The sequence below is a fragment of the Rhinatrema bivittatum genome, chromosome 3 (assembly GCF_901001135.1).
Source record: "Rhinatrema bivittatum chromosome 3, aRhiBiv1.1, whole genome shotgun sequence".
Lineage (NCBI taxonomy): Eukaryota > Metazoa > Chordata > Amphibia > Gymnophiona > Rhinatrematidae > Rhinatrema > Rhinatrema bivittatum.
This window is the reverse complement of record NC_042617.1, coordinates 288,154,962-288,173,714: the sequence shown is the minus strand read 5'-3', so window position 1 is coordinate 288,173,714 and position 18,753 is coordinate 288,154,962. Positions and strand designations below refer to the sequence as shown.

General features: G+C 41.3%; 1 protein-coding gene across 2 annotated transcripts in view; it reads right to left on the bottom strand.

Annotated features, from left to right (window-relative positions):
- OS9 (OS9 endoplasmic reticulum lectin) overlaps nucleotides 1–18,753 on the bottom strand; it is a 146,676-nt gene that overhangs the window by 14,650 nt on the left and 113,273 nt on the right. Inside the window, exons 13-14 of one of the 2 annotated variants that reach the window (XM_029594908.1) lie at nucleotides 4,047–4,214; nucleotides 2,181–2,293 (exon numbers count right to left, since the gene is read on the bottom strand). In XM_029594908.1, coding sequence (XP_029450768.1) covers nucleotides 2,181–2,293; nucleotides 4,047–4,214 — 281 coding nt within the window. The remainder of the gene's footprint in view (nucleotides 1–2,180; nucleotides 2,294–4,046; nucleotides 4,215–18,753) is intronic. The other variant, XM_029594910.1, reaches the window with a different exon arrangement.

The following is an 18,753-nucleotide window of genomic DNA, read 5'->3' as shown; positions in this document are numbered from 1 at the left end:
CCGCATCAGGCTGAGAAGAACCAAGCTTAGTAAAATCAGACGAAGGCAATTCACCCTGAGCTTCCAAGCACTGCCGACACAAGTTAGAGAGAACGCCAGGCAGAGATGCCCGAATAAGACAAGCAGCACAGAGGGTAAGGCGCTTAGGTTTCTTTGCTTATAGGCACCATCAGTCTGTCAGTACACTCTAATAGGCGACTGAGAAGCGCGAGTCCAAGCTGTATCCATGCTGCAAAAACTAGTCATCCAAAATTTAGGGGCACAACCTTGTGCCCTTTATGAGCGCCCAAAAAACAGAGTTCCCACAAGGCCGCTCAGATCGCGTGCGCATAAACACTTATAGATGCCTCTAGCACTGGACGCCCAACCAGGCGCCCAAACTGGGCGTACTCGCACGAACCAACGGAACTGAAGAGGGCAGCCTAATTCGCAGGAAAAAGCGCACAAAACACAGCTGCAGGCCTACCACGTGGAGAACAAGGAAAACCTGAGAGTGGGACCTAGCCAAAAACAGTTGCTCAAGCCGCCAGGCTGCCCACAGCCCCAAGCTCCTCTGTGAGGGGATCGGCGTGCCGAGCACGGAGACCAAAGGGGAGGAACTCCCTACAAAAACCCCTTCTCTGCTTTTTTTTTTTTTTTTTTTAAATTATTCTTCTTTATCTGAGCTCAGCCTGTCCCAACTGAGTACAGAGTCTGTCTCCAGCTACGGGGAGAGAGGGCATACCAACGCGCTCAGTTTCCTGCGCCCTCTTGCCTTTCAGCTATTTTACAGCAAAATCCACACTGTCTGAAAACCAGCGACCAGAGCAAGGCACTCATCTGAGGGAGGGAGCATATGGCATCGCCACAGGAGAGCGGGGCAAATTGATTTTCCTTTTCTCCTTCTAAAAACTTTTAAGCAATCCCCAGTTGAGAGATGCACGTCCATCATCTGCTGGAGACGGAGAATACTGGTAGGCTGTCAGTGCCAGGGTATATATACTGTGATGTCAGCTTTGCTCCGTCTTCTTCTGCTGGTAGAGGTACATAACCTACTTTTTCTGGCTCCACCTGTCTAAACGCTAAGAAAAAGATAATGTGGCTATTTGTTATAAAATGTGAAATTACGGAGAATAAGTTAAGACCTAAGAATCCTCAATTGCTGAATTTTTATAGAACTCATTTTCTTTCAAGTAGTGAACTATTTAGGAAATATACAAATGAGATTATGCAGATTTCTCTGATAAGTTTTTCAGTTGTCTAATAACTTATCTGCCTGATAAAGAGAACACTTCCACTAGAGCTACTTTTGTGGTTTCCTTCAATTCTGATGCTGACAAGGAAGCTTTTTTTCATCTCAACAGAAGAAAAATCTATTGTGGGCAAAAGATTCAGGTTTACCCTGAGGTAGCAAGAGACGCAAGCTAAGAGGAACGTTTTCCTTCAGTTAAAATCGAAAGTGATTTCTTTAGGGGCTTCTTTTTATTTAAAGTCTCTTTGTAAGCATTTGGTGGGTTTTCAGGGTAATAAGTTTTTTTTTCTGTATCTGACCATCTTGAAACTTTTATAGCAGAAAAATCCAGTTGATATGGTTTGAGGCTTAATTAATGGTGGAATAGGCCCCTTTGGGTTTAGTTTTTTCTTAATTTTTATGTATGGTGTGTTCCATTATAATGGAGAGATCTGACTTGTTTTCTTTTTTTGAATATATTGTATTATTTTTTGACATTTATGATTTTCCCTGAGTTTGTGTTTAATTTGATTTAAAATTTAAGATTAAATTATGAACCCCCCCCCCCAAAAAAAAAAACCAAACAACCTATCCACAGGGTTGGCACAGTACCCAGCAGCTGACAGGCGGGAGCTTTGGTAGCAGGAAAACAGTGGCAGCAAAAAAGAAAGGTCCCAAGTGAAAGACCGGTGGCAGGAACATCTTTGGAGGAAGGTTGGGAAAGCAGCAGAAGGGGACAGGATACACAGGTACTAACTTGTCTGCCATTCTATTACACTGGAAAATTCTGTGGCATTGCAAGAAACTAGGGACCCTACTTACGTTGCACGGTTAGAGCTGGTACTGCGGGACAGAAAAGAGACACTCGTGTCTAGTGTTGACAGACAAAGGATAACAAAGCCAGACATTTCTACATGCTGCATCGCAGTACTCGCTAGGAAGATACCCGCAATTATATGGAGCTGCTCACCAATATATTAAAGAAAATATCTTTTAAGTTCTTTGTGTCCTCGTCTGACAACCAGTGCGTATCATCCTCATCTCCAAAGCCTCCTGTGGTGACAATCTTGATTTCTATTTTCCCTAGAAGCCAAAGATGGAAAAGGTTAATTCAGCATTAGTTTCATTCAGTTCTGATTTCCACAGGACTGTTTTTAATTGACATCATGTATGTCAAATTTTAATTAAATATCTGTTAATTATGAGATTATATGTATAAGAGCGCCTGAATATTTTTCAGTAATGAATTGCGGAACATAAATAAATAAAAAGGATAAGCGTTTACCTTACTATAAAAATACTCACTATTACGATAAGCATTCCAAATTCTTTATGGGAACAGAATACTACACACTTAGTAGATCTTACAAAAAAAGGGATCATCAACTGCAGGAAAACATCACTACTTTTAAGTGCTGCCATGCAGAAAGTGAAGAAAACCGAGCTAGTTTAGGGCATCATATACATGGCCAAAACAAATTTGTGAAATATAATTTTTTTTTTTAAACTAGTCTTCTGATTGGCTAAATCAGTGTCACGCAACAAAATGCTGACTTTTGCCCTCTATACAGCTGCGTCAAAATAAGATGGAATGCAAGGTAATAAATGAAACCCCCTAGGCCATCTGTCTCTGGTAAATAACTTAACAGAAAGGCCAGTGAGAATTACCAGCCTGCTTCAGCTCTTCTGAGTTAGTAGGGCGGCTCCTTCAGGAACAGAATTGACCCAAAAGCAGCAGCAGATGAAGCAGGATCCTAGTCTCATGACTTCAGAATGTTTTATTTCAATGTTAAACTGCAGTGCTTTTTTATGCTTAGTCTTACCTTATATGTCCATGGGACAGAAGGCTAATCACGGTCTGCTTGATTGCCTGGAAATGTCATCTACAGCAGTCTCCTCAACAGTGTGGTGCGGGCAGGGTTAATCTAAACAAACTGGATTCGCACTAGGGTCTGGTAAAATAGTTTGTGTAAGATATGTATGTATGTTTTTATGAACTGACTAACTTGTCTAGGATATTATTTATCAGCACTTAATATTCTGCTTTTTCCCCCAAAGTTGGTCGCAAGAGAGAAATGTAAATGAACAGAGGCATTAGAACAGCTTATAGTCAAATTAGTGTAGCGCCGAGATCCAGCATAGGAAAATCCATCTGTGAATACTTTCCAAGACCTGTTGCATATAACAGTCCCTTGTTGGGGGTTTAAGAAGTTGGGCTGAAGATGTGCGTCTTAGGCGGGGGAAGGCCTGCCTAAAAGCCATGCCTTAGCTTTTTTTCCTGAACTTAAGGTAGTATGGCTCCAAGGTGCAGGGTCAGTGTTACTTTATGCTTTCAGCTCTTACGCACCAAAAATTTGGAATAAAGTCTTGTCCAGGACAATATGGCAGTGGTTAATGGCGAAGAAGAAAGAAGAGTCATTTTGGCGGACTGGAGTTTGAGTAATAAGTATTTAAAATAAAGCTCTGTGCACTGGGTACTTAAGAACATAAGAACATGCCATACTGGGTCAGACCAAGGGTCCATGAAGCCCAGCATCCTGTTTCCAACAGTGGCCAATCCAGGCCATAAGAACTGGCAAGTACCAAAAACTAAGTCTATTCCATGTTACTGTTGCTAGTAATAGCAGTGGCTATTTTTTACGTCAGCTTAATGCTATCTAATAGTACCTGAAGAGTCTAAATTTAGCTGATAATGACCTTTCGGGTAAAAGTTATGCCACAAGGCATTCTTATTTCTGATCTGATCACCATTAGCCAGTCTGGCTTGGCGGATTAGTGTTCGCTGCACCATTTAAGCTTCTCTCAGCCTTGGCTTTTGCCCATAATACAGCTGTACCTTCCGCCTTCAGCCCTTCCTTCTCCAGTAGTTCCTTGACCACATTCTCCACGTGTCGCAGTTGGGGGTTGTCACTACTCATTTCTCGCACTCTCATCTCCTTCTGCAGTGCACTGCCAGGCTTTATCTTAGTGACTCTGACCTTCACCCGACTGTCCAAGTCCTCATCTGGGGCACAAAAGTTAAAATTAAAGAGCTGCTTAAACAGAGTTCCAGCCATGAGCTCCAAAGTAAAACAGCACAGATACATAAGCCACATCAAATTGTTTGAAAATTGCCCTCCCCAGATAAAGAAAATATTCTGAAGGCAACCAAGCAGGCTGTTTGGATTGGTAAAAATAATTATCTTCTCAGATTAAGGTGAGGAAGAACATTTCTGAGGGATAAAATAACGGCACTGAAAATATGTTAAATATTCAATGCTTTTTCCCACCAAACTCCAGTAGAATTTGAGAACTGGACCAATGGTTTTCAACCAGGAATACATGTTCCGAGGGGGGGTACTTGGAAGCCTATCAGAGGGCATCACCAGTCTGCTGCCACACAAAGGAGAGCCTGGACTGCAGGAGACAACCACCTTGCCACTGCTGCAGTAGCTGCTTTCAGTGATCCACTGCCAGCACCAGTTTGTACTGCCTCTTGGTACATCTGTGGCATATCCCCGTCTCATAGCAGCAGCCGGTCACAGAAATATAAGAGGCAGAATGTACCATGCAGAGTAATGAACACAACTATGCTTCTCGTCCCCATGGCTGCAGTTTCCTTCTATTCCATGCCATTTCTTCTTATTGCATGGGCTTCCTAATTAAAAGTGAAGCCTGCAGAGGGATAGGAGGAAGACCCTGCAGCAGCTGCAGACAGTGGTACCTGTTGTCTCTCCTGAGTCTGGCTACTCAAGTACTTATGGTAGTTCCTTTACTGCTGCTCCTCACAGCAAGATTGGAAGAAGCAGGGATGCGAGATGTGAAGGCTGGAAGTCGACGAGAACAAAAGTGAAGTTGCTTACCACAGATAGCAGGATAAATAAGACAAGTGGGCAACAATATTCTGGACTGCCAACACAGTCAACTCCGAGAGCTCAGGAAAAATACAGGTTTTTCCAAGCATGTGCAGGAATTTGTGATTTGCTCACCTTATGAACCCTGTTACAGAGTTAGGAGTCAAATCTCCCAGGATGCTGGGTGAGTGTGTGTATCAGATTTATCCTATGAAAACCCCCCATTACAAATAAGCAACTTTGCTTTCTTCTCTGTCAACAAGCAGGATGGACCAGCCACACAAGTGGGGAATCCCATAGGTGAAGGTTGCTTGATTTTATCTAAGAACTTTGTTTTGAGGGCAACCTGGACTGGTATACAGTTTGGGGAGCAGGGATTAGAGGTTTACCATTGCCACTAATTGAGACGTCCTTGAACTGCTTGACCAAGACATTGTCTCAGATTTATTGTTTGGACAATAATGAGGTAAAGATGTGAACAGATGTTGCTGCAATTTTTTTTTTATTCCCTGTTATTTATTATGCATGTTAAAAGTTTATTGTTATTCTATTATGGATGTTTTTATGTACATCACCAGTGGCCTTGGTACAGGCAGTATATATGTGGTTTAAATTAAATAAATATTTCAATTGAAAGTGAGTGAACATGGGCAACAATGTTTACATGGCTCTGAATGGAACATTCAATTGAGGTCTTGCTATATTAATAGCAGTGCAATATGCAGTCAGTCAGTTTGACAAAGTTTATAGTTACTGCATTTTCTAATTTACTTGGATCAAAGGAAACATTCAAGCAGACTGCCGGTGGGGCGGTGTTGACTTTAGGTAGTAAGCTAAAGCTTTGGCACAGTCCAGTGTATGAACGACCTGTTCTTTCTTATGAGCATTAAACTTCAGAAGAAACAGAGAAGTATGAAAGACTGATGTGAAAAACTAAAACTATTTTAAGTAAGAATTCAGAGTACATTAAAAAACCCCTCCCCTATTATGGAAAAATTGTAGACAGGGAGAACAGGAAGCAAGAACTTGAAGTTCGCTAACTCTTTAAGAACATAAAAAGTTGCCATACTGGGTCAGACCAAGGGTCCATCAAGCAAAGCATCCTGTTTCCAATAGTGGCAAATCCAGGCTTCAAGTATCTGGCAGGTACCCAAACAGTAAATAGATTCCATGCTAATGATGCCAGTAATATAAATGGCTATTCCCTAAGCCAACTTGATTAATAGCAGTTAATGGACTTCTGCTCCAAGAATTTATCCAAACCTTTTTTTAAACCCAGCTACACTAACTGCACTAACCACATCCTCTGGCAACAAATTCCAGAGCTTAATTGTGCAGAGTGAAAAAGAATTTTCTCCAATTAGTTTTAAATGTGCTACTTGCTAACTTCATGGAGTGCCCCCTAGTCCTCTTATCTGAAAGAGTAAATAACTGATTTACATCTACTCATTCTAGACCTCTCATAATTTTAAAGACATCCTTTATATCCCCCCTCAGCCGACTCTTCTCTTCTCCAAGCTGAACAGCTCTAACTTCTTCAGGCTCTCATATAGGGAAGCTGTTCCATCCCCTTTATCATTTTGGTCGCCCTTCTCTGTACCTTCTCTATCACAACTATACAACGATAGAGCCATTATGACATTTTCTGTTTATACAGCATTCCCTTCCTAATAATTCCTAACATTGTTTGCTTTTTTGACTGCCGCAGCAAACTGAACCGACAATTTCAATGTATTATTCACTATGATGCCTAGATCTTTTTGCTGGATGGTACCTCCTGATATGGTACCTAACATTGTGTAACTACAGCAAGGGTTATTTTCCCCTATATGCATCACCTTGCACTTATCCACATTAAATTTCATCTGCCATCTGGATGCAGAATGTTTCAGACTCGCAAAGCCTTCCTGCAATTTATCACAATCTGCTTGTGATTTAACTACTTTGAATAATTTTGTATCTGCAAGTTTGATTACCTCACTCATCATATTCCTTTCCAGATCATTTATAAATATATTGAAAAGATCCCTGAGGCACTTCACTGTTTACCCTTTTCCACTGAGAAAATTGACCATTTAATCCTACTGTTTCCTGTCTTTTAAACAGTTTGTAATCTACAAAAGGACATCACCTCCTATCGCACGACTTTTTAGTTTTCTTAGAAGCCTCTCATGAGGGACTTTGTCAAATACCTTCTGAAAAGCCAAATACACTACATCTACCAATTTACCTTTATCCATGTTTATTAACCCCTAAAAAAAAAAAAAGCTGATTTGGGAGGCAAGACTTCCCTTGGGTAAATCCATGCTATGTTCCATTAAACCATGTCTTTCTATATACTCTGATTTTGATCTTAATAGTTTCCACTATTTTTCCTGGCACTGGAGTCAGGCTCACTGGTCTGTAGTTTCCCAGATCACCCCTGGAGCCCTTTTTAAATATTGAGGTTACATTGGCCACCCTCCAGGTACAATGGATGATTTTAATGATAGGTTACAAATTGTAATTAATAGATCTGAAATTTCATTTTTGAGTTCCTTCAGAACTCAAAACATCTTCAAGCAGATGTTACTGCTACTAGAAACAAAGCCTTCTGATCCGGATACCATGAGGGACTTTATCTGGCTGTAGAGTATAATGAAATACGTGAAGAATTCAATGAAGGATACCTCCGACGCAGATTGTGGTTCGAAACACATGTTGGGTTTGTTATAACCTTTGTGCATGTGTGGATTTATAAATAAGAAGTAATTCAGAAGATGTTTTAAAAGAATTGTATTTGCATAATGAAAAATTACAAAAACAAAAAAAACTGTTTAATTAGGTCCAATGGTTAAATATGAAGCTATGAAGGTGATATACCAGTATAGCTTATTATCATGGTCCTTTAATACTTGGATTTACATCTCAAAAGATTTTATGCTGTTTTGCATTAATTTTCTCTTGAACACACCAGATAATCTTTTCTAGGTAAAATGTGTTCTTGTGAATTCCTTTCTGAAGACTATCAAGATATATTTTTCATTTCTCCAGATGCAGTAATGATTTCACTAACTAGAACTCAATCTACATGCCGTCAGTGCTAGGGAATGGATATTCAGGTAAGAACTTTCCTGTGTTATCAGGGAAGGAATTTCTGAAACACCTATAGGATCTTTTACAGATAAATACAGATGAGGAAACCATATTTGGTAAGGCCAGGACGAAGCAATGAGGATAATGGAGGCCGTGTACTGACTTATCTTTTGTAGAGTCTTGGATATTAAGTCTTGGGGGATAGGAATAAAGGAGACTTGTTCCTCATTGTATGCTGAATGCATCTGTTGCTAGACTGTGATGGCTTGGCCTTCTGAAGTAGAATTTGTTTAAGCTTCTTGTCTTCCAATGTAATGAGATCTATTTCTGGGACTGCCCAATGTTGGAAGATGTTCTCCTCAAGGACCATTCATGCGGTTCTAAGTAACAGCTCAATTTGTCTGCAAATACATTCTGCACTGCTGGTAAATATGTTGCTGACAGGAACATCTGCTGAGATACTGCTTCTCTGTAGAGGATGTAAAATCCCACTCTATCTTGTTTATATCCATTTGGATCAGTATCCTGTTGGCAAACACTTTGAGAACACTAAAGATTCTTCTCAGTTCCAGCAGTCTGATCTGATGAGATCTTTCCTATATTGTCCAAGAGCCCTGGGTGTGGAGTTAGAGTATGCACTCCCTAACCTATGCTTGAAATATCTGTTGTCAAAACCACTTGGTGCTGAACATGATGGAATGGAAGTCCCTAAGCTTATTGTTCAATGAAGGGAACGATAAGCCCAATCGGTTATTCTTACTAGAGATAAAAATGGTTGGGTAAGTTGCTCCCACTGAATTTGAGTATCCATTGAAAGTGATGCAGGTGGTAGCACAAGGACTGAGGCTGATCATATGGCCTAGCAATACCATTATGGAGTGAGCTGACAGTCTTGCTAGAGGCTTCTTGCTAGGGTTGGAATGAATTCAGAAGTGGCAGTGCCTGCTGTATGCATACTTTATTTAGCAGTTAAAATGCAGACTAAATAAATAGAGCCAAATAACACCTTAAAATGTAAAAATAGTATGTGTTGTGATTTTTGAATTTTTATGACCATTGGGGTAATATATGACATCTCAAACGGTACAGTAGTCATGAATGGCTGAGAACTACCGAATTAGACTGAGCACTAACTGGATGGCTGCTTTGCACTTTCTGGAGTGCTGATAAATTAGAGAAGCAAGTTTGCTTACTATAAAGTGTTTTCTGAACACAGCAGTATGAATAATCCATTACATGTGAGTGATGTTATCTGGCAGTACCGAACAAACTTGTCTTTTCAAGAAAATGGAGCTTTTAGCTCTATTGATCATGTGCAGGAATTCCCATGCAAGTGTTGCCTCGTGAGCCTCCTCAGTCTGTCCCTTAAGCTAGGATAGTTGTATAATCAACTTTAGGGAGAAGCATGAGGATTTCTTGGCTATTTCATCCTGCTCCTTATGGAAAACACTGTTTATGATAAGCAAATTCCAGGCTCTTGTCCACTATCCGCCATGCACACAGTTTCTCCACAGCAGAGTTCTCCATACTCATCCCAAGTTTCTGCCAAAGGTAATCTGTCTGCCACATTAATCAATCTGTTGTGCTCCCAACTTTCTGTCATAGGTCTCACATGCATAAGGGAGAGAAAACCCTCCAAGTGATAGACTACAAAAGAGCTTTAGCGAATTACAAAAGGAGGATGCAGCCACATCATCGATTTTCACAGCTCTTTGTTTCATATGATCCAAATAACCTGGACATCACAGTTGCTAGGCAAACCTTGCCCAATTGGCTGGCTGAGTGCTTTCAACACTGCTACTCCTTGGCAGTACTACAAATCAGAGTCATTAAAAAATTATCAGGTGGGATTGTTCTCCTTCTAGAAGTTCAACCTTTTCTGTTAGACGACTTTCATGCTCGTGTCTGCAAATAGATATCAAACTTTGGGTGCGCAAAACTCTTCTCTTAGCAAAAAAGAGAATTCTACATAATTGTTTTCTGTCTGAAACACCTACGCTTACTCAGCTGAAGTTAGCTTTACTTCACTTATGTGCTATGGAATATCACATTGAAAAAATTGGCCTATCAAGCAAAAATCTTTTCTGAAAATATGGGATATGTATTTGCAAACCTTGCCTCATAGAACTCAGTCTTTATTTAAATGTTCTCCAGTGATGGTTTCCTGATTTTACTGGCTGTTGTAATGCTTGGTTTATTTTTATCTTGATCACCAATGACATATTTGGCTGTGTCTGGGTTTTGAGGGGATATACTTTTGGGGCAGGGTTTTATTTCATGTTGGTTAAATAGCTGTCAGTGTATGATGCTAATTCTTTGGTCAGTGTCTGGGGGTATGCAGATTCACCGCCCTTAGTGACATCTCTTCATTATTGTGGTGCATTTGACTGTCAAAGCTTAATAAAACAGAGCTTATCTGAGGGTAAAGCAGAAAACAAAGGGTAAGATAACAGAAGCAAGACCAGAGGCATACATAAACAAATTAAGATAAAAGAAGATGATCAAAAGAGCTGACACACCAAATATTTACAAGCAACGCCTTTAGAGAACAGAGTAGTTGCAAGCCCAGATAAACAGAGGTTTTAAATGACAAGTCTAAAGGCACCAAAAAGAAGTCATATGACTCATTTTGTCAATTATGGCTGTTAGCCATATGACATCACCACACTCCTGCTGTTAGAGATGTTAAAGGCAGTAATAATAAAACTGTCAATCAAAGCAAGGTCAATGAGGGGAAAACAGTCAAGAGCCTTCAGAAGGCAGAATAAATGCAGCTGAGTTAAAAAGTTTAAGAGACATGTGTGCTAAAGGGATTATAGTAAACAAGTGTCAGAGAATATGCGTATGCATGTGAATAGAAGGAAAAGTAAAGGGAAGGGGGAAGGGAGGGAGATACAATGTAAGGGTTACCAAAAGAATTGACTTCAAAGAAAACTGAAAAATCCAGGTCGGTATTGAGCCATGCGAGGTCAGGTTTTAAGAACATGAATCTATGTAACTTCATGTTGGAGAAGTATCTGTAAGTGGAAACCCCATCAAATAGGGTGGGGAATTTTCAATAAAAAAAAAGTATAGATCCTTAAATGAATTGCAAGGCTCAGCCCAATGCCATACAAGTGGAGCATTTTCACGAATGACAAAGACATGATAAATGTTCATAGATCCGAGAGCGGATCATGTGGGAAGTTTTTACAATATAAAGAAGAGAACAGGGACAGTGAAGTAGATAGATAACACCCATGGAGCTACAATCTGAAGCTAATCTTAATTGCAAAGGATTGTGAAAGGAAGGATGCATGAAAATAGAAATAGATAACTAGAAAGGGCATGCTTTACATTTTCCCACATGGAAAATGGCCAGAGTTCAGGGTAGGTGAAGAAATAGATTCACGGTATTCAGAGGACACCAACAAGTCACGTAAATTACGCCCACAACAAAAGGCAAAATAAATATTTTTCTGGAAGGTGGGAATGGGACAGAACAAGGACCAATGGCGTCGTATAATATTACAAATATGGCGACAGGCAGGAAAAGAGTAAAACAAGTGAAAGCATCAGAGTCATCAGGGGAAGATTTGAGGAAAAAGTAGGTCACGATTAGAATAAAGGGCTTGTTTAAACACATGATTGATAACACGGTAAGGGTAGCCACGGGAAAGGAAGTTAGAAAACATGGAATTGGCTTGAAAAAAAAATTCATCATGGGTGGAACATACTCCCCGTAGCTTAAAAAATTGGCCAACTGGGATGTTGTCCATTAGAAAATGCGGGTGGCAGCTTTTATATGAAAGTAGCATATTATCATCTGTTAGTTTCTTATAAAAAAAGGTATAAAAATCACCATATGCAAAAGAAATTAGAATATCCAGGAAAGGAATTTTATGGTGATCAATATGAGCAGTAAATTTGAGGTTAGGGTTACAGGAATTTAACCAATCAATGAAAAGAAAAAATTGTATGTCAGTGCCATTCCAAATATTGTCTACATAACGGATATCATGAGAGGATAAAGTTGCAAAAAGGAGAGGGATAAAGAAAAATACACTCAAATTTAGAAACATACAGGCAGGCAAATGTTGGGGGCCATGGCTGCCCCAGAGAAGGAGAACCTCTGAAGCGAACCTAGAGACTAAGCAGATACGGGTAAGCCGCTGCCCACCCTTAGTTCAAGACACCCACAGTTGTCCGGTGTCTGTGTTAATTGGTTGAATGCACTGGCGGTCTCCAGTCTTGAATCAGTTGAACCAGGTTTAATGAAGTTTAATCAAGTTTATCGAGCAAAGATATATCCCCAATAGCTTTTCGAAGAGAATACTGAAGAGCTGAGCTTACTGCAGGGGTATATTATCTAGAGTGACGTCTGCTTTGAAATCTGACTCAGTCTCCCATCTGCTAGCAGAAGAGCACATAACCCATTGGTCCTGAGTCCATCTGGCTACACGCTAGGAAATGGTAATTTGCTCAAGTGACTGACTGTGGATGTTGGGACATCCTCCTCAGATATCAAGATGGGTTCCAGCATCTGGGTGTGCAGTATGCTAGAAGTAAGTGGGCCCAATCAGCATAAAGGGTCTGTCATCGCAACATGAAAACCTTCTGCGAGCAGAGGAGAAACCCTCTTGAATGGAGGGGAAAAGGGCAAGCTGACCCCTTTCCCTGCAGATCTAGGCTGAACAGGGGAAGGAGGTCAATTGAGTAGGCAAGGCAGCTTGAAGAATCGGATGCTTGATTGGAGCTGAATGCTTAGAGGACCTCGCAGACTAGACCTCTGATTGCATAGAGATATCAGTATCTCAAAGAATTAGGAGAGCGGCTTCAATACTGCTACAATGGAGGTGCCAGCTGCATGAGCACTATGCCATGCAAGCCTGCATATAGAACTCAAGAGTAAAGGATCAGGTGCCAATGAAACAAAGCTAGGAGCCTCAGGGTGCATCAACTGTTTTGCAGTTTTTGGTGCATAGTTCGCTTCTATCTTGTCTGCGTCAGGTGCTTTGATACAGCTTGCTTCTGCTTCCTCAAGGCCTCATATATCAGGTGCATTGCAGAACCATGCAGTGAGTGTTTTTCTGCATGTGTTTGTGGTGCCTATGTGGGCTATGCTGACACCAATGCACTGTGCTTTGCGTGCTTATGTTTCTTAGACACTTTCTCGGTGGGGGGGGGGGGGGGGGGGGGGGGGGTGTCCAGAAAATAATAGTTCTTTTTCTTTGATGCTGAGCAGGTGTCTGAACTCGATCCAAGGCTTCAGTGAGCGCCAATGGTGGGCGGGTCTGAGGAACTTCCACTGAACTCAAAGCCTAGGAAGGAAGACTATGCTGCACTGCAGGGCAAGAGATTTGCACAGTTCTATGTGATGTGCCTTGGAGCATTGCGACATCCATCCATAGACAGCAATTTTGTTGCTCATGCTCCAGTCCAAGACAAATGTAGCAGAGTTCATGGCCATCAGTTAGGGACACTACCTTCCCACGGATGCATTTAAAAACGCTGGTCACTGGCTCTTTCTTCTGTGCCATCCCTTTCTCCTGAGCTTCTCTCTCTTTTTTTTTTGTGAGGCAGGCAGGCCTCCAATAGAGGAGACAGAAAAATGTCTTTCGGGGGGGGGGGGGGGGGGGGGGGGGGGGGGGGTAAGCACTAGGAAATGTTATAGGGCTGTGGGAGCAGCAAGACAAAAAAAAAAAGAAAAATCTTTGTTAAAAAAAAAAAAAGTAAGGAGAAACTTAGTACACATCTGTGCAATGCTCAGACAAAAAATGAATGAGGAACCTCATGAGGCAATGCCCACATGGGAAGCCCTGCACATGTTCATTAAATCTAAAAGCTCTATCATCTTGGACAGACAAGTCCGTTCAATGCCTCCAGATGATGTCACCCACATGTAAGGGTTAATTCAGCCTGCTTATTGACAAAAGAATGAAATATGACTAGGAAAGCGAAACAAGCAGAGGTATTTTCCCTAAGTTTGCTGAATATATGATTCTGACTTTAAGGGAGCTTAAGCAGTGTGTGCATTTAGTCTCTGGGCTGCTTTGGAGGTTTCTCAGGCATCTACAGGACAATATGGAAGGCAGCTCATTGTGATAAATATTATTAAATGATTATAATTCTTAATATTAGTCTTCAGGATTAGGGAAAGGTGGCACAGTATGGGAATCATAAGACTTATGATTAATACTACTGAGCTGGAAGGAGAAAGAGAAAGGAATAGTCACCAAAATGGCATTTCGCCAGGAACTTTAACAGATCTGGTTGTGAAACAAGGTTTTCAATTGCTTTTATGCATAGAATATTCAACTGAAAATCCCTTAAATTTAAAGGGAGAGTATGTCTAATAACTAAGGGCTAGATAAAATTCAGAAATGGCTCTCTAGAAATAAAGTGCATTTAAATCCTAATAAAACAGAAGTTTTGTGGGTCAGAAAAGTACCTGAACAAGCTATGCAAACCCCTTTGGTGCTAGAAGTAATTAGAGATGTGATTCGACCGAACCTTTTGGTTCGGCCTTCATTATCGGCCCACCATGGGAAATTTTGCTTTCCCACAGTTTGGGATGATTTTTTTCGGCCGCCCTGAAAAAAAACAACCCCTAAACCCACCCTAACCCTTCAAATTTAATTACAAACCCCCACCGTCCCGACCCCCCCCCCCCCCCAAGACTTACTGAAAGTCCCTTACCCATTGCTCCTACCATGTGACAGGGGCCGACCAATGGCACTGGTAGCCCCTGTCACATGGAAAGGGCAAAGAGCCACTGGCGCCATTTTGATTACTGACAGCCGATGGCCCGAGAGGGGGAGATCACTTCTGGGACCCCCGCTGGACCACCAGGAACTGAGGTGTTGGGACGGTGGTGGTTTGTAATTAAATTTGAAGGGTTGGGGTGGCTTTGGGTTGGTTTTTGTTTTTGGTTTTTTTTTTGGTTTTTTTAATGTGCCCTTTCTCCCTCCCCCCCCCCAAAAAAAAACAATAGGAAAATCCCACGAAATTGTGGGTTTTCCTTTCATTTTGTCAGCCCCCTGAAATGCAACGAAATAGGAAATAAAGACTATATTTCCTATTTCGTTGGAAACGAATGCACATCCCTAGAAGTAATACCTAAAAATAATTGTGTGTGTAGCCTTAACATCTCCTTGGATCTAGCTCTAAAGTTAACTAAATACATTGCTAACATTCTAAGAGTACCTTCTTTCTGTTAAGATCAGTGTGCCAGACTTGGTATTATTTGAATAGATCAGACCTTGTTGTTGTGATATATGATACATAGATTAGTTCAACAGTTTATACATGGACTCACAAGTAAATGCAATACAGCAAATTCAGCTAATACAGAATTGTAGCAGCCAGAATTATTTTGGGACCAACGTTGTTAGAGTGCATAAGACTTCTGAACTAATGAATCTTCATTGATTGCCAGTTCTTTGGTGAGTACTATAAAGATGCTTTGAGGGGGGTCTCCATGGAGACAGATAAATTGGTGGCAATGAAAAAGCAGAAAGATAACAGTATAAGACTGAACTGATCAGATTTGTGGAAATAGCCAAGGCTGTTATTTATTGTATTTACTGTATATGCCACCTTTCAGTCAATTCAAAGTGGATTCTTTCAGGTTATTTATAAATGTCAAGAGTCAGCATTAAGTTTCACTTCCATCTTCTGGGATCAGCTTCCAAGAAATCATATGACTTACAAGAATGGAGTAGTATTAGCATATGAGAGATAAGAATATTAACCAGTTAAAATTTGTTATGCTAATAAAATAATTAACCCATTGGTGTGTAAGTTCAGGGGAGGTGACATAACTGACTGTAAAAACTCAGGAGCTCTGAGTTATGTTTTTACATTACTTCTCTGCTTCTAAATATTATAACATTAAATATTTTTCTCTACTGGCTAATTGGTATTTAGTGCTTACTAGCACCCCTGACAATACACTTGTAAAAATTTGGGGCCAAAGGCATTTATCCAGATAATTTGAGTTATTTGGATAAAAACCTATATTTGAATATAGGAAAATTGGTTCTTACCTGCTAATTTTCATTCCTGGAATACCACAGCTCAGTGCAGATTCCTGGGTTTTGCCTCCCTGCCAGCAGATGGAGACAGAGTTTTACTGACACTGCCATTAAACTAGTGTGCCACCCGCAGTCCCTCAATATTGACCTGTATGCAAGCCAAGATGATAACTATTAAACCAATACTAAGAATCCTGCAACCAAACTCCCACAACAAGTAGGAGTAAGGTAAATTCACAACAATATTGGCATTTGTTCTAAGAAACCAAAGGTAAACAGCCTTGAATCCCCCACAACTCTGCATTATATACAACTCCTCAGCAGTAAGAGCGGACTTTCCCTTCCCAAAGGGAGAGTCTCAATACTGATATGTAATATTCCAGGAACGAAAATTAGCAAGTAAGAACCAATTTTCCTTTCCTGTTCATATGCCAGATCAATCAAGACTTCTGGGAGGTACCTAAGTTCCCTCAAATTGGGTGAAACCTTGAGAGTCCTACTCGTAAAACACATGGAGTCCGGAGCCCAGACATCCAACAGATGTTGTCTGGTGAAAGTATGCAACAATTTCCAAATAGCCACCCTGCACATCTCTTGTGGGGGGGGACACACGTGTTGAGACTTGAGCCAAGAGGTCGCCTGAGAACAAGTTGAACGCATTCTCAGCCCTTGAGGCACACACAGGCCGACCCTTACAAATATAAACTGAGTCAAACGTAGATCTTGACACCTTACACCCCCTTCTTTGGACCACTCCACAGCACAAAGAGGTGATCTGTTCTCCTGAAATTATTAGTAACTTCAAGATACCTCAAGAATGCTTGCCTGACCTCCAAGACTCAAAGCTCTCATGTGAGAGGTGTGGACAAATTCAAATCTGGAAAGTCCAGAAGTTCCAGAGTCTGACTAGGATGGAACGACAAAACTGCTTGACAGAAAGGAAAGCAACATACATGACACCCCAGACTGAAATAGGTAGAAAAAGGTCTCAACACGACAATGCTTGAAGCTCCAAAATACTCCTGGCTGAACAAATAGCTTCCAAAAATCTCCCTTCAGAGTGAGATCCTTGATAGTTGCCCTCCTCAGAGGTTCAAACGGAGCCTTCTGAGACCCAGATTAAGGTTTCATCAAGAAGGACAGAGCTTTCTCACCAGAGGACACAAATTCTTCGCTCCCCGAAGAAAATGCACTAAACTGGATGCGTGAACAGAAGATATCCCTTTACCTTACAGCAAAGACAGCTCAATGCCGCTACCAGCACCCTCAGAGTTAAAAGGTCAGACCCCTCCCAAACTCTCATGCAGAAAACTAAAAAAAAATATGCAACACCGTGGCTAAAAAAAAAAAGACTGCATTCCACTAGTGGTACACCAGGACTGGAAGATCTTTTAAATCCACATACACACTAAGGGTGTGGAAGGTCACCTGGCCTGCAATAAGGTGGTAACAGCTTCAGAATACCCTGTGTCTCCGCCTTCACCTCTCTCAAAAGCCAGGCCATGAAACAGAAGTGAGCTGCCAGATCACCTTGGTGAACCTTCTAGATGCTGTAAGCATGAAAAGAAACATCTAATGTACACCCTTCTGCATGGGAATGCAAAAATACGCTTCCACGATACCAAAGGAAACCAAGAATTCCCCCTTATGCGAAGGGCTGCAATACCCAAGCACCGGGTCTCCATCCGGGAATATGGAACTCAAGCCAATAGGCACCTTTCTTCTTCTGAACCAGAAGGTACAGGGAATATCTTCCCCTAATGGAAAGCAGAGTGGCTTATCGGTAGCAGATGTTTTCCAAGGACAGCAGGATGCTAGTCCTCACTCATGGGTGACAATATCAGAAGGAGCTCAATGTGGAAAACTTATGTCAAAGTTTCAAGAAACTGACTAGGCACACTGAGCATGCCGGGGCTGCCCTATACCATGTGTCCATGCGGGGTCCCTTTTCAGTCTCGTAACATAGAATTAAGATAAAATAAAAAAAAAAATGGGAGAAACCTAACTTCGCAGGGTGGCAGGCCAGTTTTGTGAGGACTAACATCCTTGCTGTCCTCAGAGAACACCTGTTATAGGAAAGCAACTCTGCTTTCTCTGAGGACAAGTGGGATGATGGTCCTCACACATGAATGAATCCCTAACTACAGGCTGCTCCCCAACACAAAAGTGGATACACACACACCCAGCCAGATGCCAACGGGCACAACACCACCAGTGCTGTTGATAACAGAGGGGAAGACAGCCTGAACCCAAACAATGGGTCCTAGGTTGGGAAAGCTGGGTTCTACACTTCAAATAGGTTCCAGAGGACAGACGGGCTGAACCTACTGTCGCATCGGCCATCCCTATCCAGACAGTAATATGATGTGAAAGTGTGGAAAGAACTCCACGTCTCAGCCTTGCAGATCTCCTCCATGGGAACTTCGCAAGTGGGCCGCAGAAGCTGCCATGGCTCTGACAGAATGAACCTTGACATGACCCCAAAAATGCAGTAACGCCTGGGCATAACCCTAGAAGGAGATGTAATCTGCTAGCCAATTGGATAATGTCTGTTTCGTAACAGTAATGCCCAACTATTCCTATCAAAAGAAATAAAAAGTTGAGTGGACTCTCTATGGGC